Consider the following 27,043-nt stretch of genomic DNA (forward strand, 5'->3'; position numbering starts at 1 on the left):
TCATCCAACAACAATCTAATATAGAAGGCAATTAGAATTGTCTTAAAACAAAAATTGACTCTCTCTCCTGTAGAATGTAAGTTCCAGAATACAGCAACAGAAAAATACAAAATCCTTGGAAAGAACCCCACTAATTCAACAAAACAGAAAGTCAAAGCATCTGTTCTAGAATGAGAATAAACTCACTCAAGTTCTAGATATCCATTGCATAAGTCTTCCAAAGTTAATTCTAATTTCCCAATTGTCTAGCCATTGGCTTTCTAAAAAAAATTGTGCAAAACATAAACACTAATGTTTTGATATCTATGAACCATACCTAATATAATTTTCAAAAGACCAATTCCAACAATAACTGATGTATCAAGGATATTAGCCAACACAAACACTGCAAAGAATATAAATTAGAGGAGCATCCAGATTCACCAGTGCTTGAACAGGTCCAGGCTTCGGTTTCTCTGTTTTCGCAGAAATTCCTGAGACAATAGATTCATGTTTGGCTAGTAGTCCTTGCAAGTCATCATTCAATGCAAGTCCTTGACATAGCAGTGATTCATCCCTACAAGAGGTATATGAATAATGAATATACATAGTCACAACAGCATTGGTTGCATTTAAAGAGTAAGTTGTAGCATCTACTACATCCAAGTCCCAAGGCATTTTCTTATTGTACATAACTCTTGTTCATTTATAAATCAGAAACCACAGACAAGTAAATACATACATGCACACCCACCCACACACACACACAGAGAAAAGATATGCTAAAAGGGTATCAATTGGAGACCTACAAGACAACACGATATTATCTTGACAGGCAAAATGCTAAAAGGGTATCAATTGGAGACCTACCTAAAAAGGATTGAGTACAGGGTCTCACCAGTCGCCCTTAGCCAAACAATATACCTTAATTCTGTTTATCTTTCCACTCTGGAACCTCTTCTTATAAAAGCCAAACACTTTGGATGTGTTTCTCTTTTTTAAATGATTTTAGTGTGTTTTTTTTTTCCTCAAGAAAAATAAGTCTAACATATGTTTCAATTATTCTTAAAAGTCAGGATTTTTGTGAAATATTTTTCTTAGCATTCCATTTTTTAAAAGTTCCCAGGAATATTTGATTCCAAATTAACCCAACCAATTTGTCAAGCCTCATTCATTGTCCACTCTCTTCTTATTGGTCATCCTTCATTCTTAAGTAACTACAAAATTTAGTATAAAGTATAATTTTTTTTTCCCTTTATGTTATTATTATTATTATTTTATTTAGAACAAATTTTCAGCCAAACAAATGAATCCATGATACTAATGGGTATTAATAAATCCGGAATTGACCTTATGTTAACCATCAATTCCAGGTAAGAAAGTACATGTTGCCTATTGTCTTCTATAAGTCATTGCCTCAAACCAGATCATTTCAACAAAAAAATTAAACACCACAACAACAACCCATCATTCACACACAAGTATAGATCAGATCTCAAAAACCAAAGAAATCTTGAGAAGATAAAAACTAAGAAATGAAACTACAATTGACTTACAAATCTTGAGAAATTGATAAGAAAGATGGAATGAACCTTTTTCAGAGAGAATGAAAAATGGGTTCATATATCTATCTATCTATCTATGCCAAGTTTCTGCTGCCAATGCCAGCCAAAAACAACTAGACTGACTTAGGCCTTGTTTGGGATACTCTAAAAAAGTCAAAAAATCAAAGAGTCACTATCCTATTTAAGTCACATCACCTCTCTACCACATCAACCCAACTCATATTTCACAAAAAGTCAAAAAGTACACTTATTTAGATCATCCCAAACCATTCCTAAAAACTGGGTTCATATAGGGTGAACTTTCTTGATTTAGACCTCATAGCAACTCAAATATGTGTCAAAGCTAAATTTGGCATACCACCAATTGAACACAAAAAAAAAAAAAAAAACAAAAAAAAAACACCACAATGCTGTGCCAAATTTTATTGTCCCACCAAGTATAGCACATGACCCAAAAGACAATTCTATAGTATATACTATAACCATGAAATTGATTATATATAGTAAGACACAAAGTTTGATGAAGGACCAACCAATTGTTAATTCCCGATGGTATGCCGATGGACTCCTATCTTATAAACACATAAATCTTTCTTTTACCTCTTAGAACCCAAATCCTAGAAACTAACCCATAACAATACTCAGCATTAACCCAAGTTTCCTACAGTCATCCTGCATCAATAGGCCTCTAATCAAGTGCACCTCAAATATAATGGAAGCAAAGTGAACCCTAGTGACAGAATTTACTAATCTACCGAACAAGATTACAAAAAACTTAACTAAAGGCAAATTGGTTCCAAACCTATCACCATTCTACACTGTAAATTTTTAAGCATACATAGTTAGGATAAAACATTAAATTTTTTATATGCTTGGATAGAACAACAATTGAAAAGTTCACCTATGCAACATCAATACAATTTTTTCCTGTCCCAAAATATCTCTCGCATAAGAATTAAAATATAAAAGGGGACAATAAAATTAAAGAGAGTGGAACCAGTTCAATGAGTTATATTTGAGGGATCAAATAGAAAACAAAGGGAAAATTCCAATATCCTATGTGAATAAAAAACATCTTAAACAGAAATTAGCACTAAAACCATCCATTATGTCAAGTTCTGTTGTTTACCAAGCACTCAACTTTTTAACTTAAAACAAAACAAAAATACTGACTGCGAGACTTAAAAAAAATAAGAATTATATTTAATCTTGTAACCAAGAGAATAATTCTTATCTTCTTTTTTAGTATATATATATAGATAAATAAAAGAAGAAAAAGGATGAGGAAAAAAAGAAGATAGGAATTATACTAGTTGTTACAAAACTAGATAGATATATCAGTGCATACCTATTATAGAAGCACCATGCATATCCGCATAAGGTTTGTCTCCTGTGAGTAATTCCCACATGACAATCCCAAATGAGTAAACATCAATCTACAATGCATAAAAAAAGAAATAATTGTAACGCCCTCAAAATAATACATAACACCCATCATTCATGACATGCATTTATATAAGAGAAATAACATCTTTCTATTCATCAGAGTAGTTCTTTACAAAAGTATTACATGTTGACATCAAAAGTAAATGTCCTATGGGCTTACAACTTTCTAAGCCAACACTTGGATACAAGAAGTGAGTGCTAACTCAAATACATATTAAGCCCTTGGCTTTAATTTACATGTAATACATCAAAAATAAAGCAAAACAACCAAAAAGTCTGTCTGCCTCTAACTCCCGAAGCTATGTCCTTGGAGGTGGCATACCATCTGTACCTGAAAATGATGTCCCATATAGGGTGAGCCACAGCCCAGTAGAAATATACTAAACCAACTATAAACAATGACTAAAAGTTTAGCAGTTAATAGATGGTCAACACTTATACATCCATTCATATCACATTTCAATTCCACTACAATTATGTCCATGTTACATTTCATTTTCCTTTACTTAACAATTCATTTCATATACGTGGCTTAGGACCTGGCTAGATAATTCGACAGAGATTGCATCTCCTATTAACAATACTTCCAATTCAAGTGAGATATCAACTCATAATAATCTTTTCATACTTCATAATAGATACACATTTTGGTGTTGTATCAACCTCAAACCAAACACTTCCATACTTCACAAATGATACACATTTTAGTGCTGTATCAAAACATGTAAAAACACTTCCATACTTCACAAATGATACACATTTTAGTGCTGTATCAATGTCAACAAAATCCGGTTTAGAGGTCCATCCCCCATCTTCCCCTAAACCGTGGAGTACATCTCCTATCTCCTCCCATACAACACAATGTATATAAACACAGATCATATACATAATTAATCAATACATAAGGTTAATATATTATTCCAATCGTCATATTCGATGACACATTCAAATGATTAGTTTTAATTCACCTAATCCTCATGCATTGTCTACAACAATCAAGACTATCCTCCACCGATAGCCCAAAGCAGTTATTTCTAAACAGAAAATAAATGTGTCAAAGGATATACTATCCACATTTCAACTAGGTGAGAGATAAATTGATTCCAACTACACCATTTAATTTCATACCTTCCCAATTTGAATATACTCAATTCAATTTCTCATTTCTTAAAATTAATTTTACAAATTAATTTATCAAACTAATTAGGGTATTTTCCCATAATTCACAATACCAACCCTAAGGTTCCATTTCCATCAATCTCATAACATAACTTCCATTTTCAATGCTACATATACACATGGGTTCAATTAGTCAAAACCCCTCTTTTATAAAAATTACATAAAGACCCCAAACTTTCTCAAAATTACCAAACAACCCCCCAACATATCAAAATGTCAAAATTTAAAGACAAAGCCCATAAGAAGGAGTAGGATATTCCTACCTCGAAGTTAGAGCTCAAATGGAGAAGAAGACCAAAAACCAAAGTGCTCCAAATCCATAATTTTTCAGATTAGAACGAAGCCATCAACACCCTCTATCTTTTATACAAAGAACTTAGGGTAGAAACTCACTATAGGTAGATCAATCCCTAGAGAGAAGACAAGTATAGAGAGAGAGAGAGAGAGTCGGATCTAGGGTTTTCCAAAGAAAGAAGATGAAAAAGTGATGTTCAATCCCGCTGCTGCTTACTGATATAACACAGGCTCGCTCGAGCGAAGGATTGGTCGCTCGAGCGACCAGACACAAAGAACTCTCGCTCGAACGTAGAAAGCCTCGCTCGAGCCAACAATTCGAAGTTTCAGGTCTGCAACCCAAAAGCACGTTCTAGCGCAAGAATGCTTGCTCGAGCGAAGGAACCCAAAACATGCACCTCGCTCGCTTGAGCGAAGGAAAGCTCGCTCGAGCCAAGAAACACAGCTCTCAGGTCCAAATGAGACGCAGACACACGCTCAAGCGCAAGACTTCTCGCTCGAGCCACCAGACACAAAACTCAACTCTCGCTCGAGCGAAGGAACCCTGGCTCGAGCGAAGAATCTAAAACACAGAGCTCACTCGAGCGACAAACTGTTCGCTCGAGCGAAGGACCAAAATTCTGGGCAGCAACCATTTGCTCCCAAACACAACCAACCTGTAACAAACCTGCCAATCACATCCTATAACTCAAATAACAAGTATTGAAGGACGGAAACAAGACATAAACAACTACTAACATCTACAGAACCAAGTCCGGATCACTGTATAACAAGGGGTGAAACCCGGGATCGCTATAACCTCCCCCCTTTAAAGAATTTCGTCCTCGAAATTAAGCACAAGTTTTCAAAAACAGGTTTTTCTCAATTTCCAACAATATGACATTTCAATAATCAACAACTTGACCCATTACCGGTCATTCCATCTCTTATCAAGAGACATTTCACAATATGTAAAACAACATATATTTCAACCTGCATTATCATTATGCATTTTCTTTCCAATCCAACAATTTCCAACATACATGATCCACAATTTCATTTCATAATTAAAGTTCATGATATATTTCCAATTCTACAACGCATTCAACATATGCAATGTTACATTAAACTTCCATTAAATCAAAACATATGCAATGTTTTACAACCTAAGATATATTTAATACTCTTAAGGTTCAATAATACAACAAGATATACAACATATGCTCAAACATCTACAAATAGATCCGGATATTTCTCTCGGACCTCCAACTCACGTTCCCGAGTGGCTTCTTCCACTCCGTGATGTTTCCACAAAACTTTTACCAAGGGAATGGTCTTGCCTCGCAAGACTTGATCCCGCCTATCCAAGACCCGAATCGTCCTCTCCTCATACGAGGCATCCTTATCTACCTCTAAGTCAGTCCAATCCAACACATGCGATGGATCCGACTCATACTTCCGAAGCATACTCACATGAAACACGTTATGAACTCCGGACAACTGCGGCGGCAAAGCTAAACGATAGGCAACCTCGCCAATCCTCTCAAGGATCTCAAAAGGGCCAATAAACCGGAGGGATAACTTCCCTCTCTTACCAAATCTCATTAATCCCCGCCTAGGTGATATCTTCAGAAAGACATGATCACCCACCTCAAATACCAAAGGTCTTCTCCTACGGTCAGCATAACATTTCTGACGACTCTGGGTTGTAACAAGCCTCCTACGGATAAGCTCAACTTTCTCCGTCGTTTCCCTCACCAACTCCGGGCCCAACAAAGGTGCATCACCCACCTCGGCCCGACAAACCGGAGACCTACACGGTCGGCCATACAAGGCCTCAAACGGTGCCATACCGATACTAGACTAAAAACTGTTGTTATAGGCAAACTCCACCAAGGGCAAATGCCTCTCCTACGTCCCACTAAAGTCAAGGACACAACCTCGAAGCATATTCTCAAGGATCTGAATAGTACGCTCGGACTGCCCATCAGTCTGAGGATGATAAACCGTGCTAAAGGTCAACCTAGTGCCCAAGGCACTCTGCAAACTCTGCCACAACCTAGCAGTAAAGCGTGGATCTCTATCTGAGACGATCGACACTGGGACCCCGTGCAACCTCACTATGTCCCGAACATACAAGTCGGCAAGATGGTCTACCGAATCTCTCACGCGCATAGGGATAAAATGTGCCAACTTAGTCAACCGGTCTACAACCACCCAAACAGCATCACTACCCCGCTGAGTCCTCGGAAGACCTACAACGAAGTCCATAGTGACATACTCCCACTTCCACTCGGCAATAGGCAAGGGTTGTAACAAACCCGCTGGCCTTTGATGTTCGGCCTTCACTTGCTGACAAGTAAGGCACTTAGACACGAAAACAACCACATCTCTCTTCATACCCCTCCACGAAAACTAGCGACCCAAATCTCGATACATCTTAGTGCCTCCCGGGTGCACCGCAAGGCATGAATGATGAAACTCTCGAAGTACCTTCTCTCGACAAGACTCCGGCACAAACAAACGGTCTCAGTATCTCACACTCAGGTCGGGATACACCGTCAAACCCTTCTCAACCTTTCCACTAGAGATCTTCTCTCGGAGGGATTCTACCTCAAGGTCACCTCTCTGTGCCTCTAACACTCTAGTCACAAGTGTAGGCTGCGCAACAACAGAAAACAAGGCCGCAGCCTCAACAGATTCGCCCAGAAGCAAATCAAACTCCCCAAGTGCCCCCAACATCTCCCACTCCCGGATGGCTATACAAGCTATATCACTAATGAATTTCCTGCTAAGGGCATCAGCCACAATATTGGCCTTTCCCGGATGATAATGCAACTCGAAGTCGTAATCCTCAATAAACTCCATCCACCTCCTCTGCCTCAAGTTCAAGTCTTTCTGTGTAAACAGATATTTCGGACTCTTATGATTCGAGAACACCTCGAATCTCTCCCCATAAAGGTAGTGCCTCCAGATATTCAAGGCAAAGATCACAGCTGCTAGTTCTAAGTCATGTGTAGGGTAATTCTTCTCGTGTATTTTCAGCTGACGTGAGCCATAGGCTACCACTTTCCCCTGTTGCATCAACACACAACCCAAACCCTCTCGTGAGGCATCACAATAAACGCATAACCCAACCCTCTCTCCGGAATAATCAAGACCGGAGCGGTGGTCAATCTAATTTTCAGCTCTTGGAACGATTTTTCACAAGTCTCACTCCACACGAATTTGACTCCTTTCCGAGTCAATCTAGTCAATGGCGAAGCTAGCCTGGAGAAATCCTTCACAAACCGGCGGCAATACCCAGCTAATCCTAGAAAATTGCGGATCTCAAACACACTCTTAGGCTGTGCCCAATCTTGCACTGCCTCAATCTTGGATGTATCAACAGACACCCCTTTTCCGAAAACCACATGGCCTAAGAACTTGACTTCTCCTAGCCAGAACTCACACTTCCCAAACTTGGCATACAGCCTATGGGCTCTAAGTAACTCAAGCACCACTCTCAAGTGTTCTTCGTGCTCCTCCTCAGAAGGTGAATAAATCAGAATGCCGTCCACGAAGACGACTACAAAGAGATCTAAGAATTCCCAGAATATTTGGTTCATCTAATCCATAAACACTGCCGGTGCATTGGTGAGCCCAAAAGGCATCACCAAAAACTCATAATGGCCATACCGCGTACGGAATGTCGTCTTGGGAATATCTTCCTCCCTGACCCTCAACTGGTGGTAACCCGATCTCAAGTCTATCTTAGAGAAACAACGGGAACCCTTCAACTGGTCAAACAAATCATCAATACGGGGCATAGGGTACTTATTCTTGACTGTAGCCCGATTCAACTTCTGGTAGTCGACACAAAGTCTCAAGGCACCATCTTTCTTTTTAGCAAAGAGGGCCAGTGCTCCCCACAGCGAAACACTAGGGTGAATAAAGCCCTTATCCAACAACTCCTGGAGCTGAATCTTCAACTCAACCAACTCGACTAGGGCAAAATGATAAGGTGCCATAGAAATCGACGCCGTGCCGGGCACTAGATCAATAGAGAACTCTATCTCTCGGTGAGGTGGTAAGCTAACAAGATTCTCGGGAAAGACATCCGAATACTCACACACCACCCTCGGCAATATAATCTGGGTCTCATCACACTCACTACTCAAAAGGCTAGTAAGAAGACCACTAAGCTCACTCTGCCCTCGCGGATCATACACCGGTGGTAAAACACTACCAACCCGATCCCCCAAGAAATGGAAACATTCCCCGCTCGGGGTACATACTATGACCCTCTGGCGGTAACAATCAATAACTACCCGATATGACGATACCCAGTCCATATCCAAAATAACATCAAAACCCGACATAGGCATAACTACAAAAGGAAACGCAAGCCAGCGGTCAGCAACCTCTGTATCGCAGCCTCTACATCCTTGTTTCAAAATCAATTCACCCCCAACAGATGATACAACACATATAGGAGATGCTAACTGTGCCAACTCCAATCCCAAAACAGATGCAAATACAACAGATATGAAAGAATGAGATGCACCTGTATCAATCAACACATTAGCAACCGAGTTGCAAAACAAGAAGGTACCTCTCACAACTGTTGGAGCAGGTACAAGGTCCTGCGCAGTAACAGCATACACACGCCCTGAAGGTCTCTGCTCTACCTGCTCACCCCTCGGAGCAAACAATTATTGTACAGACTGGGACGACGAAGCTCCTGGATTGGCCCTCGAGGCCTGAACTGACTGTGCCGGCTGAAAACTCTGCCTCTGTCTAGAACCAGACGCTCCTGATAAATACGTTAAAGGATATAATATCCACATTTCAACTAGGTCAGCCAGTGTTTTTAAATGCTCAAGGCGCACTAAGGCGCCAAAGGTCTCTTGGAGCCTAGGCGCAAGGCACAAGGCGAGGCGCGGGCTTTATTGAAGTAAGGCGCACAGTATTCGTAAAATATAGAAAAATTAGTATAGACTAATCATTCATAGTAGTAAGACAATTTTTTAAAAAATAAAAAGTAATCAAGATTCAAGACAAAATATAGAATAATTCTCAAAGCCATGAAAGTGCATATTACATAACATTCCAATTTTCAAAGATCAAATAATCCACATTCAATAAAATAAAAACATAAACACTAAACATCCAAAACATAAATATCCAACAAATATTAATATATGTCTTAACACTTAAAAACATCAATATCAAAAGAAAGGGTAGGTTAGGTCGGTGTCAGTCAATCATCATCCTCAACATCAATGGCAAGCAAACTATCATCTTCTTCTCCATCAGTTGATTTGTATCCCTCAACATCTTCCTCCTCTGTGTCATCTGAGCCCGCTTCCTCTTCATCTATTAATTGAAGTGGAGTCAATGTTGATGATTTAGATATCCTCGGTTGTGCCTTTGAGCGTGAACTTGTTGCTCTACTTGCATGGCTACTTTTTTCTACTCCAGAAGCTCTAGCAACAGTGGCCCACGTCAAGCCATCATCATCATCATCAAACACAGGCTCATTATCTTCATCTGATTCTCCATCCATCCTCCCAAGCAACCACTCATTGCTTTCATCAATATTTTGCAAAGATATGGGATCAAGAGTGTTGCGCATGTCATACCTAAATCTCAATGTTCTATTGTATTTGACATACACTAAATCATTGAGACGACGTTGTTCCAATCTATTTCTTTTCTTGCTATGAAACTGCAAGTATTAAAAAGATATTAAATTCTATATAATGAGAATAAAAAATATTTGAATTCAACAAAAAATTAGTTAGAATGTTAAATACTCACATGTTCGAATACACTCCAATTTCGTTCACAACCCGATGAACTACATGTTAGGCTAAGGGCTTTTATGGCAAAAGTTTGCAAGTTTGGAGTATAAGAACCATATGATGCCCACCAATCAGCTGCGATAATCCACTAGTTAGAAATAATTGTTACCAAGTATTAAGTTTTACTAAAAGTATTACTAAAAATAAACTCTATGAGTCTATAATATATTACCTGGTGCTCTTGTATTTCTTTGCCTAATCGCAACAGGAAAAAGACTCTCAGCCTTCATATAAATACTCATCTCATTAGTGATCAAATCTTGAACAGTGACATCCGGGACCAACCTTTGCATGCATTCATAAAACCCATTCATCACTTCATGATCTCTTTGCACCTCTAACGCTTTTGGGTAAAAGAATTCTGGGTTAAGAAAATGCGCAGCTGCATGTAAAGGTCGATGCAATTGGACATCCCATCATTTGTCAATGATTTCGAAGAATTCATTATACTTCTCTTCTTTATGATCAAATGAACTTGCAATGCATTCTTTTGCCCTATCCATTGCCTCGTAAATGTATCCCATGGGAGGTTTCTTCTCGGTATCAACCAATCTAAGCACTTTGACAAGAGGACCCGAGACCTTAAGGGCAAACACAACAGTATTCCAAAATGAAGGCATCAACAAAGTTTGTGCCATTCTTTTACCTTGTGGCTCCTTTGCCCATTGGCCCATTTGCTTGAGGTCCAGTCTTCGGAGGTGACCATCTTTCTCAAATTGTTTTTTTGTTGATGCATCCTAGACAAAGTCAAAAAAATGGTTGCAAATCTAATTTTTGCAGGCTTGATCAAATTCTTCAAATTTGTATAGCACCTCATCATGTTTAGCAACGTAGGCCGATTGTAAATGTAGCCATGTACTGCAATACCCCTTTCAAATGTCTTTTTCAGTCTAGGTATCTTGAAAATGTCTTCTAACATCAAGTCCAAACAATGAGCAGCACGTGGTGTCCAATACAAGTGTTCATACTTAGCTTCCAAAAACCTCCCTATAATGTAACAATAATGAAGAATTATTATTTTCAAGTTTTTAAATTTTAAATACAAAACAAACTATGAGTAAACAATTTTGATGTAAGGAATGAGGAAATATTCTTACCCGCCAACAAATTAGCTGCAGCGCTATCAGTGATAACTTGCACCACATTCTCTTTTCCAACTTTCTCCACAAACATGTCTAGTAATTCAAATAGCTTTTGCCCATCCTTTGAATAGCTAGAAGCATCAACCGACTCAACAAACATGGTTCCTCTTGGACAATTAACTAAAAAATTAATCAATGTCCTTCCTCTCTTATCAGTCCAACCATCAGCCATTATGGAACACCCGTATTTTGCACAATCCTCTTTATGATACTTCATCAAATCTTCAGTATGTTTCACTTCTTTTTTGAGTTGGGTAACCTGCACTTCATGGTAAGTCGGTGGCTTCATACCAGGACCATATTGGCCAATGGCTTCAATCATTGGTCCAAAACTCTCATAATTTACTGCATTGAAAGGGATACCAGCATCATACATCCACCTTGCAAATCTTTGCAGTGCCCGACCTCTCATTTCTTTTTTGTAAGGGTCATTTGCATCAATTTTTATTTGTTTCCCTTTTGCTTGGTCTCTTCGATTTTTCACCACTGATTCAGGATTGGGTGTGAAGTAAACATCCATAGGCCCTTTTCTCTATGGCATTTTTGATTTGGATTTGGATTTGGATTTGGATGAACCTTAGCTACTACTTGTCAACTTGCGGTGTTGATTGACATTGATCTCAACAACATCATCATCTTCATCTTCATCTTCCATGCCCATGTCATCAAAATCAGGCAACATGTTCATTTCTTCTTTTTGTGTCTTTTTTTTTTGGACATGAACTCTCTAATCTCTTCTCTTACATGAGGACACTTCGGGCAAGCAGTAACATTCCTATAACCTCACGCAAGGTGTTGTTTCACCCGATAAACACCTCCATTTGATACTTTAACACAAAAATTACACTCAAACTTGTTTAAATTATTCTCCTCCACCAAATGGGCATATTGCCACGCCGGATCTTTTCTATTACTTTCCGATGTCATTTTCTACTTAGTACTTACTACACAACACAAAAAATAAATAACAGAAAAACAATTTCAGTATAATGAATGTAATGTATGTTATGTGATGAATTAATTAATGTATGTAATGTATGAATCAATTTTCTATTTTTTTAATTAATGATGAATTAATTAATTAATGTACATTACATTCCATTACATTCATTCCTATGTTACATTATTTTTTCAAGAAAAACTTTGACCAATTTATTAATTCATCACATTAATAAATTGATTAACTTATGAATCAATTTATCAATTAATTAATCAATCAATTTTCTATTTTTTTAATCACAACACATTAATCACAACACACTAAATTGATTAATTGATAAATTGATTAATCTTTATTAATCAATTAAATTCTTATTAATCACATTAATCACAACACATACAACGCATTAAATTCTTATTAATCACAACACATTAATCTTTTCTAATTAATTAATCAATTTTCTATTTTTTTAATTAACTTATGAATCAATTTATGAATTAATTAATGTTATGATTCAATGTATGTAATGTAATGAATGTATAAATTAATTAACTTATGAATCAATTTTCTATTTTTTTAATTAATGATCAATTAATTAATTTCAGTATAATAATGAATCAATTTCAATATAATCATAATGAATGTAATGTAATGTATCTATTTTTTTTATTTATGTATGTATGAATTAATTAATTTATTTATGTAATAATCATAATGAATGTAATAATCATTAATGAAAAAAAAAATAAAGAAAAAGAAAGTTGAAAGAAGAAGAAAAAATTAATAATTGAAAAGAAGAAGAAAAGGAATGGATTGAACTGAAGGAAAAAAATAGACTCAAATAATTGAAAAAAAAAGAAAAGGAAAAAAAAAGAAAAAGAGAGGACTGAACTAAAAGTCGAAGGAAAAAAAAGAAAAGGAAAAAAAAAATGAAAGTCGAATGACCAGTGTCGAAGACGAAGAAGAAAGAGAAGGGGAGAGAGAGTCGAACCTGCGAAGCCGAAGTCGATCCAGTGTCGCAATCGAAGTCCAACTCTTGTGTCGCAGTCGTAGTCACAGACCAAGTCCAGCTCCAGCAGCTCGAAGTCGATTGCGAGGCGAAAGAGGGAGAGACGACTTCAATTAGGGTTAATCTGAGTCCTATTTGGCTCATATGGTACATGAGTTCTGATCCTCTGTGATTACGAGCCATTCGAAAGGTTCATCTGAGTCGCATCTGAGTCGTTAGATCAGATCTACAGATTAAACGCTCAGTCGCGCCTAGGCGAGGGCCTTGCGCCTCTCTCGCCTTGCTAAAGTTGCGGCTAAGGCGCTCGCCTGTACCTGTACAGGCGCAAATGGTGCGCCTCGACTCGCATTGCGCCTAGGCGTGCGCCTAGGCGCGACTTTGACAACACTGAGGTGAGCGATAAATTGATTCCAGCTACACCATTTAATTTCATACCTTCCCAATTTGAATATTCTCAATTCAATTTCTCATTTCTCAAAATTAATTTTACAAATTAATTTATCAAACTAATTAGGGCATTTTCCCATAATTCACAATACCAACCCTAAGGTTCCATTTCCACCAATCTCATAACATAACTTCCATTTTCAATGCTACATATACACATGGGTTCAATTAGTCAAAACCCCTCTTTTATAAAAATTACATAAAGACCCCAAACTTTTCCAAAATTACCAAACAACCCCCAACATATTAAAATGTCAAAATTTAAAGACAAAACTCATAAGAAAGAGTAGGATATCCCTACCTCGAAGTTAGAGCTCAAATGGAGAAGAAGACCAAAAACCAAAGTGCTTCAAATCCATAATTTTTCAGATTAGAACAAAGCCCTTAACACCCTCTATCTTTTATACAAAGAACTTAGGGTAGAAACTCACTATAGGTAGATCAATCCCGAGAGAGAAGACAAGTATAGAGAGAGAGAGAGAGAGAGAGTCGGATCTAGGGTTTGCGAAAGAAAGAAGATGAAAAAGTGATGTTCAATCCCGCTGCTGCCTACTGATATAACACAGGCTCGCTCGAGCGAAGGATTGGTCGCTCGAGCGACCAGACATAAAGAACTCTCGCTCGAGCATAGAAAGCCTCGCTCGAGCCAACAATTCGAAGCTTCAGGTCTGCAACCCAGAAGCACGCTCGAGCGCAAGAATGCTCGCTCGAGCGAAGGAACCCAAAACATGCACCTCGCTCACTCGAGCGAAGGAAAGCTCTCTCGAGCCAAGAAACACAGCTCTCAGGTCAAAATGAGACGCAGACACACACTCGAGCGCAAGACTTCTTGCTTGAGCCACCAGACACAAAACTCAACTCTCGCTCGAGCGAAGGAACCCTGGCTCGAGCGAAGAATCTAAAACACAGAGCTCGCTTGAGCGACAAACTGCTCGCTCGAGCAAAGGACCAAAATTCTGGGCAGCAACCATTTGCTCCCAAACACAACCAACCTGTAACAAACCTGCCCATCACATCCTATAACTCAAATAACAAGTATTGAAGGACGGAAACAAGACACAAACAACTACTAACATCTACGGAACCAAGTCCGGATCACTGTACAACAAGGGATGAAACCCGAGATCGCTATAACAATAATAATAATAATATACTCAAAAGAAATTAAAAGAAGAAATTAAAAACCTCTTAGCTTAGAATAATCTTACCTTTTCTGTAACCATGTTACTCTTTCCACTAAAAGGTTCAGGTGTCATCCAAGGTAAGGTTCTACGAACACCGCCTGACACTAAAGTGTGCTATTTTACCTTTGATAAGCCAAGGTCACCAATCTGTATATGATACAATATTTGAATTTTTCCATCTTTTTTTGTCGTAATAAAGCCTTTCCATGAATTGAGAGTTCTGGAAGTTAGCTTTTTTTTTTCTTTTTGGGGACTGCGAACATGGCATTCCTGAAATACATGATAATTACTTGTACTTTGTGACTTTTGTTCCCTTTAGGTGTGTTTGAATTTTTGGAAATGGGTGTGTGCTCTGCTTTGTTCTAAGAATGATCTTGTTTTACAAGCCTTGATTTTCTTCTCAATAGTATAGTTATTTTTCTTATCAAAACATTGAACAAGGAAATATGGTGCAGAAACAATATTCAATACTTAAATCCCACACAAAATGATGTGATAATAATAATTTTAAAAGTGAGAAATTTGACTTTTTAATTACAAAGTAGAAAATATGTAAGTATACAAAACTTATATTATTATTGATGAAAAATCTCACCTTCAAGTTTTTCTGATTTTATTCATGACCTGGCCAAATATATGTAACTCCTTTGACAGCCCAAATAAGAAAATTAAGAAAATAACTTTCAAAATATGCCAAAACTTGTGGAACATATATTATATTTCCATTTCCTTCATTGGTCAGTGTATTTGTCTTTTGTAGTTGCTATATATTTCCATTTCCTTTGGTAAAATTAAAGCTTAATCACATATAATCACCTACCCTTTTGCATATATCACCTATCATATAGCATTAAAGCTTGTTTCATCCTTCATGTTGATGTGCCGCCAACCTAGCAGTCTGGTTACAAGACATATTTAGCACTGGACAAAATGGAAGTGCAGTTTAATAGGTTCAATCATGTTCTTCTATCATGCTCAAAATGACTGGTTGAACATGATAATAACAATAATCTTCTAAAATAAAAATTGAAAAAATATAAAAATGCTAGTTTAATTTGTTACAATGTTAAATTTTGAGATTTTATTTTATTTTATTTTATTTATTTTTTTAAGTTCCCAATTATTTTATTCCAATGCATTTCAAGTCACAGGATCACTAAATAACATTTCATGAACTCACATAAAGTTCCCAGGGTCACTAAAACAGAAATCACAAAGTTCCCAAGTGGATTTTTTTTATATCAAAAAAGAGAAAAAAAATTTATGAAGTGAAGTGTACAAGATTTGAACTTAAGATCTTGAGTTTAGAAAACAACACCTTTACCACTAGATCAACAAATACTACATAAATTTTTAATACAAATTAAAATTTATATTTTACAAATTTAATAGCACACCCATGGGGTGGGCTTATACCCCTGGTGTGTTTATATATATTGTGTCCTGATATTTAAGGGCTGGAGAATTGATGATGCTGTGTAAAAAAGTGGGTGTGGAAAATTTTGACTTTTGGGCATTAAACACTTGGAAAAAGAGGCAGACCCCCACTGGGGGTGACCCCCAGGGCCCCCAGTGGGGTGTGATTGGTGGATAATTTTTTTTTTCTTGGTCCACAGCCTCCCACATGGAGGTGGGGGTGCTGGGAGTCACCCCCCACCGAGGGTCCCCAGCACGGCTATAAACACTTACATTATATACTTTCTTGAAAATTCTTGTGGATAAAAAATCATTGGTTTATTAGATCACCAAATGTAAAATTCATGGTTACTGTCAGAAAAAGAAAAAAAAAAACAAGGGAAGAGAAAGAAAGTGAAAGAAAGACAAACCAGTTCTGTCGATGGAAGAATCAACCAAAGGGGTCTGATGATCTTGACATTCATCTCTCTCTCCCTCTCCCTCTCCCTCTCCCATGGACTTCTTCCAAACTGCCCTTCAATTCAAATTTACAAATTCAACAACAATAAACCCTTTTAGCATATATACATACACATATATATAGATGGTTGGTGGGTCTTACAAGTCATGATAGTGGACTACTTTTAGAGCCAGAGACAACGACAATCGGAGTCTTTGTGTTCCGTCAACGATGCCCCAATTTACTGTTTAAAGTCGTTCTAAAAACTGAAATAATCATACATGTAACAAATAATCATACATGTATCATGTTCAAAATGGACCAAAGAAGATTATTGTTTTCAGAAGATTAAAAATATGAGAATGGTGATGTCCATTGGCATCAGTAAACTGGACAGAAAAAGATTAGCAAAGAGGGAAAATTATAGAAGTATTACCAATACCCATGATTCATCATTTTCAACATGTCCATGATTCTGATGGTGAGTTCTATGGCTAATTCTCCTGTAATTATATATCAGTCATATGCACAAACACCATTTCTTCACAAACTCAATCTAGACTGATATACAAATATCAGAATCAAAGAGTTAAGATCAAGAACACACCATCCATGATAAGGCACAAGAATTGATGAATGCAGGGGATGTCCAACAACACTGTTCAACAAAGAGTCGTCAGAAAAGCTTCCGTGGCCACTGCAGATTCAAAAAAAAAAAAACAAAAAACACAAAAATGAGCTTTCAAATTTAATTTCCAAAATAGGAATTGTAAGCATGTTATGTATATTACCAATCATGACCAAGAACAAACAGTGCCCAAAACATGGTCCCCGGGGCAGGCCAACAAAAAGGCCAAACAACCCAACTTTCAAAGAAATTTGCCAATGCAGCTAATCCAAAAACCACAATAACATCCCTAATCACATAACTGATAGATCGCCATGGGTTCTTGACCCAGCAGTGGCTAGGAATGGCAGCTCGAATCTCCGCTATCCTGAACGGAGGAGGTGCCACGGGTTTTTGAATACAATTGTTAAAGATTAAACCTGCCTGGCAAAATCAGAAACAGAACATGTTATGTTTTGTGTAGATTTAAAGGATAATTTTGAATTCTGATTATTCTTTATGAATGAGATTATGCAATCATGAACATAAGAATATGGGGTTAACTCTTGAGTGTGAATTATGTGGGTATAGTTGCTTCCTTATCCGCTACAAGGAAGCAACTGTACTGATTTCTTGCATTTCTTGTGTATTTTGGATGCAGTGAAAAACAATAAAAAAATAGAAATTTAACAGAGAACAAGAAAGAGAGAACTTCAACATGAGCTTGGCATATAAACAAGGGGTACTTACATGTAGGTCTTAATAAGTGGATTTATTGTCTAGTAGGTTCTATGGAAAAAAAATTTCATAAAAAACAGTCACTAATTGTAAGTTTTAGTGACAATTTATAAAAATCATAACAAAAAAGTCACTAATTATTAATTTTTAGCGACATATATAAAAAGTTGAACACAAAAATTTTATTTTTAGTGACAATTTTACCAAAACTTATTTTCAAGAGGACTTGATGGGAATTAAGTCCAACTATTAGGATCTATTGATAGTTTATCCTATAAACAAACATGTAATATACACAAATAAATCCAAATATACATCCACACAAGATTTGAAGGTATAGAAAGTGAAGAGATTGGAGATCTGTACCTCCAGCTAAAGAGAATCTGAAAAAAGGAAAGTAACTGTATATATGGGATTGTAAATGGGTAAGTGTATATTCAGAGATCTTTCAACTTTTTCAACATAATAGATCAGAAAAGGATGCGTTCAGACACAAATCAACTCCCCCTCCTCCTCCTCCTCCTCCTCCTCCTCTCTCTCTTTCACATCCGGACTTGAAGTAAAGACTTAAATCTAGTTCAACGAAGCAGAGAGTGAAGAAAAGAAGAAAAGAAGAAAAGGATGTGTTTAGTCACAAATCAACTTGTAGTTTCTTGCTTACAATTTCAATCTCAATAACCAAATCAAGAGAGACGGGAAGGAAGAGCTTGAGAGCGACAGAGAAATCGATACCTCACTGGTGTAGATGGTGATGACAGTGGCGGTGGTGGTGGCGGTGGAGCTTTAAAATCAAAATCGAAATTGAAATAAGAGATTCAGATGAAATCGAAATTAGAGAAATCGAGCCGGTGAAGACGGTGGTGGCGGTGGAGCTTCGAAATTGAAATCGCTCTGTAAGAATGATAACGGTCTAGAGAGGGTTGAGAGAGACGAGAATTGAAGGCATGATGATTTCAAATATGGGTTTACAAAGGACTTTAACAATTATTCTCAGATTCAAGATAGACTTTGAAATTGAGAGAGAGAATCACCGAGACATAAATTTCAAAATCGAAATCACCAAGATGAATCACCGAGATTGTATCATTTTGAGATGAATCAGCGGGAGATGAATCGATCCATTGAGAAGGTTTAGAGAAAGAGAGAGAGCGAACGAGAGACTAAGAGATTAGGGCTACAAAATGAGTAAGTGAGAGAGATTAGGGCTTCAAAGGGTTGCTCATTTAAGGGAGAGAGAGAGAGAGAGAGAGAGAGAGGCGCTTTTAAACGCTTGAAATGGTGCCGTTTTGATTTTTTAAAACGACGACGTTTGAGAAACGTCGTTAAATATTATAAAATGTGACGTTTAATAAAACGTCGTTAAATAAGTGTCGCCAAAACTCATTTTTCCGATAGTGATACTAGTATCTACGCGTGTTAAATATGAATTATAAAGGATTGTTTGGTATTTATTGTATTTGAATTGTAGTTGTGAATAGATTGTATGGAAGTTTTGATTATTTTTGTTTCTGGCCTCCTTTTCTAACCTGAAATGAAGAGTCTTTGATTAGTTTGTTACAATGTACTAATTCATAAAAATATAAATTTTTTCCTAGATGTAATTAAGATTTGAATTATATGTATCAATCTTTCAAAATGCAGCCATACCTGGTACGCAAGTGGTGGTGAAAAAGCTACCTTGCCTGATCACAAGAAATTCCTGCAAGATGTTTTCGACAGGTGTTAAATGTTTTGCCTTTTTATTTAATTAATGAAAAAGTAGTTGATCATTTAAATTTGTCTATGATAATTACATGTTCAATGGGATATTTTCAGTCGTGCATTTGAGTTAAGGCCACGGTTAACCCCATCAATGGCCATGTATTTGTTGTCTAACTGACAGAGGAGGAGGTGGATCTACTGGCTGGTTAGTTATATCTCTGTGTGTATGTTGTATGTGTGTATACTGAGTAATTTACTTTATTGGTTTTTAGGCAGGGATGAAGTATTGGAGATTAAAAGGTGGTATCCAACAGAATTGGTGTAGTAGAATATTTATCAATGAATGTTAACATAAATATCCATTAGAATATGTACTCTAATGGTCTTGTTATCTGTAAGGTTAATAGATCTGTAATTAAGTCACACCATGAGCTGGCAAGACATGTAAACAATTATTCCCAATGTATATATATCTGTTTTTTCCATTATATATATGTTTTTCCGTTTTAGTTAATGGTTGTATGGTAGATATATTTAGTTATCCACTACTAGAAATTAGACTTTTTGCGTCTATTTTTTTGCGACTGATTATTTAACCGTCGCAAAAAATCACTTTTTACACCAAACTGTCATTTTATTTAAACCCCCAAATCGTGTTCTTAACTTAAACAAAAAAAAAAAGGAAGGAAAAAATCGATTTCGGTTCTCTTTCAATTTCCCAAATCGATCCCTTATTTCCCAACAAACGATTGACCTAAGGACCGACCTCCAACGGTATCTATCCCGTATTTCCCAAATCGATTTCCCAAATCGATCCCTTATCTCTTTCAGCCCTATCTATCCCTTATTTCCCAAATCGATTTCACTCTCTTCATTGAAGACCGACCTCTAACGGTATGAACTCTCTCTCTCTCTCCACTCTTCACTCTTCATTCTCTCTTGTTCGACTCTCTCTTTGGACTCTCCATCACAATTTTATTGTTCATTTGAAGATTTTGATCAATTGTTGATGAAGATTTGAAGGTTTTGATCGATTGTTGATGAAGATTTGAAGATTTCGCTTGATTCATAATCGGTAAGCCTAATTTCTATGAATGAATCCAACTTTCTCTCTCTATTATATCTATTATATGTGTTTAATGATATCTATAATCCATCTGATGTCTCTGTAATCCAGCTCTCTTCTCTGCTCTTCGGTACTCTCTCTCTCTCTCTATATATATATATCCATGTAATGTATAACTATATACATACATACATTCCATTTCTATGTCCATCAAACGAATCAGATTACTCTAAGACGACGAGTACAGTATTATCTACTGTACAATCGGTATCGAGCAAGCTTTTTTTAACTATGAGAAATCTCTCTTTGTATGCTTGACTAAGCAATCTCGATGATTGTGAATTTTTTGAATCACGTGATTAACATTAATTTTGTGATTTTACTTGTTATCGTCCATTCTTCCACGATTCAATCATCATGTTTTGTAAATTCTTCGACTACAATGTGAATTGTCTTTGTGATTGAACTCTCAAGTCTTGACTTAATTGTGCATTGAAGAAAATTGGTCTGGTAATTTGAGTTACTTGTCAAAAATAAAAAATAGTAAATAGGATGGAATCAAGAATTCTCTGAATTAGGTAATTTGAAAGGCTATTTTTCTTGTTAGTTCACAAGGATCAAGCACATGTATTCCAAGACTATATAAGCATGTTACATGTACATGAGATGCACTATGTGCTACTTTAGACCTACTAATAATTTTCCTGGTGGAATATGATACAATTGCTGCTTATTTACTCCTCATCTCTCTAGTTAAACTTTCTATCTTAATTGGTGTAACTTTATGTTTGTGGATCATATTCCTCCTTTCATTATTTTGTGAAATATGGTACAACTGGTTCTTATTTACATTGGTGCCCTTCCATCTTTGTTACTGTATTTTGTTCAGTTAAACCTGCTATATTTACTCTTCATCTTTGTTACTGTCTAAATAAATAGAAACTTTTTTTTAGTGGTATTTGTATATATTTTATGACGCAAGTTTTGAACCTTAAAGCCAATTGTCCACGTTTCATGGTTTCGATAAATATGAAATGGTGGTTGTGGATTTTCCATTCACAAAACCAATATGTCATATCCCAAGTAATTGGAATGGTTATAGATATTCCATGCCTTTGTGTTCATATAATGGTAATCTGAGTCAGTAGACCACAATAATAAACTTTTAAGCCATGAAAATTTACAAAATCAGAATTGAATTCGAGTTTCACAAAAGCTTGGATGGTTTTAAATTATCCCAGTTTCTCACAATCCATTCATTCTTTTCTGAAGTTTGTTTAGAACAAAATGGGATACAAAGACCAGTACAGACAGGCTTAGAGGCCAAAATATGACTGTCTTCTGTTTGGTAAGGCATTTTTGATTTTTTTTGTTTTGTTTTTGTGGTATTTGTATATATTTTTAGTGGTATTTATATATATTTTTTTATTGGTATTTGTATATATTTCTGCATGTATTTATGTATTCTGCATGTCCATCCTGCTTTGGAGGTGACAGGAGATACCACTCAAGCTAAGATATGATTCATCATTTACCTAGAAAGCAAGTAACATGCATATGCATAAAGGGTATATCATTTGCTGTGGAATGAGTCCAGACAATCATTGTCTTGATCCATACATTTTAATGAGTAGTTATAATTATCTGAGTACAGGTTTGTATATGTCAAGGCTTGCTTATTTCTCTGTTTATGACTACTCATTAAAATGTATTCATTTTCCTATTTATAAATGGATAAATTCTAATCACCAAAACTTCAAAGCTTGCAAACTCTTCTTTCTCTCCCTCTCTCTTCTTGCATTGTTTGCAGCCTATTGGCTCAAAGATCTGTTTGGTTCCAGAGAAAAACTGGGGCTGGGGATTGAACTAACCATTGTAACGGTTACAATAACTTCTCTGGAAATCTAAATCTTTGTGTGTTTGTTCCTTGCCATTGATCTTTTTATTCATTGATGAATATGGGTATCTCAAGTGGAACCTCACATCTTTTTCTGTAAGATTTGTCTATTGATTAGGACCTAGAAATTGAGAATCCTGTGGAAGGTCATAATTCTTTTGTTGCAAGATTTGTTCACGGATTAAGACTTAGTTTCTAAAAGTCATGGCTTTACCATCTGTTAACAGTTTTCTTCTTTAAGAATCCCATAGAAGGTCATAATTCATTTGTTGCAAGATTTGTTCACGGATTAGGACTTAGTTTATAAAAGTCATGGTTTTACCATCTGTTAACAGTTTTCTTCTTTGTTTTAATATAAAAATCTTAGACCTTCAAACTGTATTCTGCACTGTTTTGTTTTCATTTTCCAATTTGCAATGTGTAAACAAGTAGATGTAATTTTACTTGGAAAAGCTTATGCAAAAAATTTTCCCCGTTCTTCATATTTCTGAGAATTGGTAACTAGCCTGGCATTATTAAATCTGTTTATCATTTCTTTTTGCAGAATCATTCGTGATATTATTCAAAATCATCTATTGCAGGTGAGGCCATGAAATCAAGTTAGAGTAGATAATATTAAAATGATAGATATATAAATTTATTCACAACAGTCCCTCCAATTTGTTTATCATTTTTCTTTAAGATGTAACAGACATATATTCTTGCCAACTGCAGATTCTTTGCCTAATTGCTATGGAGAAGCCTATTTCTCTTACACCTGAGCATATTCGAGATGAGAAAGTGAAGGTGCATCAATTAGTTTCTTATGTCTTCTACTGATAATATGTCGGTGGTCCCTTTCTATCAATCAGCTCAAGATTGAAAAACTCTTGGATGCCTTTTCTAGTCACTGTAAAGAATAAGTGAATATGAGAGACATATCAAGATTTAAGTATTTCTTTTTTACCATGGAATGGAGAACAAATGCATGTAAATGAAGGAGCTTTTTTCCAGTTCATTGATAGAGTTTTGAGACTCAAATAGCTTTTTTCAAGTTTTTAGTTGTAATAACTTTTACATATGGCTCAAATTTTGAGACTCAAATAGAATGTTCAATAAAACTATAATGCTATACTGTCTGAATTCTTGTCATTATTATTCCTAGAGTGCTTAACGCTACACTTTTATTTATTTATTTATTTATTTATATTTATATTTTTAATTTTTTGCGACGGTAACAAGATGGTCGCCAAAGATCATGTTAATGTTTTTCTTTGTTTTTTGCGACGGCAAAATAGCGGTCGCCATAAGTAGTTTAGGTGGTCGCAAATAATTTGCGACTGTTGTTTTGCCGTCGCAAAAAGTATTTGCCACCCCCATATTCGCGACCCCCATTTGCCGTCGCATGGGCCGTCGCAAAAAGTCTTTTGCGACTGTTTTTTATTATTTGCGACGGTTTATAGCGGTCGCAAAAAGTGTTTTTTTTAGTAGTGATCGTTGCAAATCCAGAGATATTATTATGGCAAGGGATGAACAAAAATCAAGAGCTCTAATTTAGAATTCTCTCGAGTCATCCCTACACGATGAATTGCCAAACTATTTGATTCTTTACCTATTCAATATAAAAGATTAGTTAATGGGTCAGTTTGAAAAATAAATAATTTAATAGTTGTAGAATATTATTATTGTCAGACTTAAACATAACTAAAATAATAAAGATTTGGATAATTTTGTTATTTTTTGCGATGCAAATTTACTTATAGGTTAAGATAAATGACTTTTAACTTTTTCTCCCATATATGTATTATAGACCAGCAAGGAGATTTGTATTGCTTATCTGCTCCTAGTTCTAGTATTTTTATGCCATAGCAATTCGAAATAGATCTATATCAAAGATGTACTATTAAAATAATGGTATTCATTATTATGGTCAATAACATTGTTACATTAAGGTTTATTTTGGGAATATGGTAAAAAATGGTTTTTTTGGCTGTTAACCAAACATTTTTGCTTATTCAAAAAGTCGTTTGGGAAGTTGGGTAAAAAGTTATTTTTGGCTTTTTTAGTTAATAATTTTTAATGTTGTCACATCATCACGCCATAATGTAAAATGACTAAAATACCCCCTCCCCATTTGCAATTTATAGAATTTCACCTCCTCTCAACGTCTAGCTCCTTAACAGAATAAAATGATTCAAGTTAATGACTCATTGTTTTTGTTGTTCACAAGCAGAAATAGCTAATCTGAAAGGGGTTTCCATATGTCGCAAGACTAAGAGCACCCCTAATAAAGTTCCAGTAAAATTTTTTCATTGCAAAAAAGGCCAACAGAAGTAGCAAAAAAAAAAAAAACAAAGCACACTAGGTGGGAAGATGGCAATCGGACAAAATACGTTTACCCTAAAAATTCCCAAAAAAAAGAAAAAGAAAAAAGAGTAGCAGATGGCAGTCGGAAAGCCAAATAACACTTGTAATGTCATAAACGCAACTGATAACTAACAGATCTATTTGCAATTTAACAGTTTCCAAACAATGGGTTGCAAATCACTGGTAGCAGAAAATCGGCGGAAGGAAGAGGCTTACATGATTGTGTACTTCAACCGAGGAAGACGACCTGGTAGAGGGAAGTCGGTGGCGATGTCAATGGCCGACGCTAGAAACGAGTTTTCTGCGGCGTCCACAGTAGCAGTGCGAACACGATTTGAGAGAGAGAAAAGAACAAGAGCCGTGAGATGCGAAATGGTGAAGTGTTTAGTCTCAGCAAACCCTAAGTGAATGGAGGGTATAATCGTAAATTGCAATATGGAGTTTATCCAGCTTTCCAAATGGGTTTTAGAACAAAAAAGCCACGTTTGGCTATTTCATCAAACACCCAAACGCAGCTACAAACCACGTCCCCAAAAAAAGCCTAAGTGAAGGTAAGGTAGAGAAAGAGAGTGATGTGAACCCTTGGTAGGTGTTCACGGGTGGGAATAAGTCACTGAATAAAATGTAGTGGGCTAGGAAATTATGCCATATTATGGGTGATTTGGGATGTCCTAAATAAATATATTTTTTGACTTTTTATGAAATATAAATTGAGTTTGAAGTGATGTAATAATTTTTTTTTGACTTTTTGAATTCTTTAATTTATACCAAACAAGGCCTTAGTAAGTGATCTGTGCGATTGCACGAGAATTTATTTTTAAAATAAAAAATTAATTAATATTTTATGTGTAAAAAATTTAATAATTGAAAGTTAAATATAAATAGATTTGTTAATAATTGATGAAAATTATTTTTACATCTTAAGTAAAATAGGTTTATAAAAATAATTTCTTTCAAAGTAAAGAAAAAAGAAAAAAAAAAAGAGTGTATTCTCAATCTAAAATCAAATTCTCATTTGTGTTAATAAAATTTGCTAAAAATCATAAATTCCACGTGTATTAAAAGATTTTTTTCCTAAAAATAATAATAAAAACAATTGAAAGTTTTATAATATTCAAATTATAACTTGATTATAATTTATGGTGTATTATTTTGATTATTAATCAAAAATATATTTGCTAATTTTTTATATGAGAATATTTAAATATTTTATTATATGAAAAAATACTTCAAGCAAGTTGACTCAAAGGTAGGATTTTTGCTTATATCACTCAGACCATTTCTCGAAAAGATAATCCTTTTATCGCTTTTTCTTTCATTATAATTTATCTGTTTTACAAAGACGTTTGACTTTGCACATCAAAATGCTATGGAACACAGCAACACCATGCAAGTTATACTATTTGTGAGTTTGATTATCACAAATAATATAACTCAATATTACGTTGTGTTTGGTTGAGGGATTTGTGAAAGAATTTAAAAAATGAAAGGAAAATATGTGTGAAATTAGGTGAAATGTAAGTATATTTTATTCACATTTTACCTTCCTTTTCCATTTTTCTTTCCAAATCATTTCCCAAATCCCCCAATCAAACACAGCGTTAATAAATTGATAACATCACATAAGATATAACCAAACAACTCTTAAATCAAAAAAAAAAAATAATAATGTCATAACCAAAATCACAATGTGTCATAAATAATAACACAATATGTCACAATCAAAGAAATAAAAATTATAACTAAATGTGCATATGATACATAGCTCAAAACAATTTTCTGAATTAGTTTGGATACTTGATTAGTGGATAAGATTTTCAATC

General features: G+C 35.8%; 1 protein-coding gene and 2 long non-coding RNA genes across 17 annotated transcripts; 1 reads left to right on the forward strand and 2 right to left on the reverse strand.

Annotated features, from left to right (window-relative positions):
• Positions 1–25,783, reverse strand: LOC114286500 (uncharacterized). 14 transcript variants are annotated; one of them, XR_014341720.1, is made up of 9 exons: positions 25,437–25,783; positions 19,858–19,909; positions 17,657–17,916; positions 17,473–17,562; positions 17,308–17,368; positions 17,028–17,131; positions 16,837–16,940; positions 2,893–2,980; positions 1–556 (listed from the first exon to the last, which is right to left on the reverse strand). It is a non-coding gene; the product is annotated as an uncharacterized LOC114286500 (long non-coding RNA). The 14 variants fall into 14 exon arrangements; XR_014341716.1 differs by having other exon boundaries at positions 17,302–17,368; positions 17,796–17,916; positions 25,437–25,781; XR_014341713.1 differs by having other exon boundaries at positions 17,302–17,368; positions 25,437–25,780.
• On the reverse strand, positions 10,908–11,950 carry LOC114257188 (uncharacterized). Its single transcript, XM_082890921.1, has 2 exons — positions 11,386–11,950; positions 10,908–11,275 (listed from the first exon to the last, which is right to left on the reverse strand). Exons 1-2 carry the CDS (start codon positions 11,948–11,950, stop codon positions 10,908–10,910), a joined length of 933 nt encoding a protein of 310 aa, XP_082747047.1.
• Positions 20,609–24,005, forward strand: LOC145801565 (uncharacterized). 2 transcript variants are annotated; one of them, XR_014343178.1, is made up of 5 exons: positions 20,609–20,805; positions 20,935–20,986; positions 22,250–22,325; positions 23,419–23,455; positions 23,589–24,005. It is a non-coding gene; the product is annotated as an uncharacterized LOC145801565 (long non-coding RNA). The 2 variants fall into 2 exon arrangements; XR_014343177.1 differs by having other exon boundaries at positions 20,609–20,986.
• Positions 25,784–27,043: the final 1,260 nt, after the last annotated feature.

Source organism: Camellia sinensis, chromosome 10, assembly GCF_055761805.1.
Source record: "Camellia sinensis isolate YWXY chromosome 10, ASM5576180v1, whole genome shotgun sequence".
Taxonomy (NCBI): domain Eukaryota; kingdom Viridiplantae; phylum Streptophyta; class Magnoliopsida; order Ericales; family Theaceae; genus Camellia; species Camellia sinensis.

Excerpts from the sequence above, each read along its gene's own strand:
- LOC114257188 (XM_082890921.1), bottom strand. The coding sequence starts at position 11,950 with ATGGATGTTTACTTCACACCCAATCCTGAATCAGTGGTGAAAAATCGA. Across the intron at positions 11,276-11,385 it reads TGCAGCTAATTTGTTGGCGG|GGAGGTTTTTGGAAGCTAAG; the intron begins GTAAGAATATTT and ends GTTACATTATAG.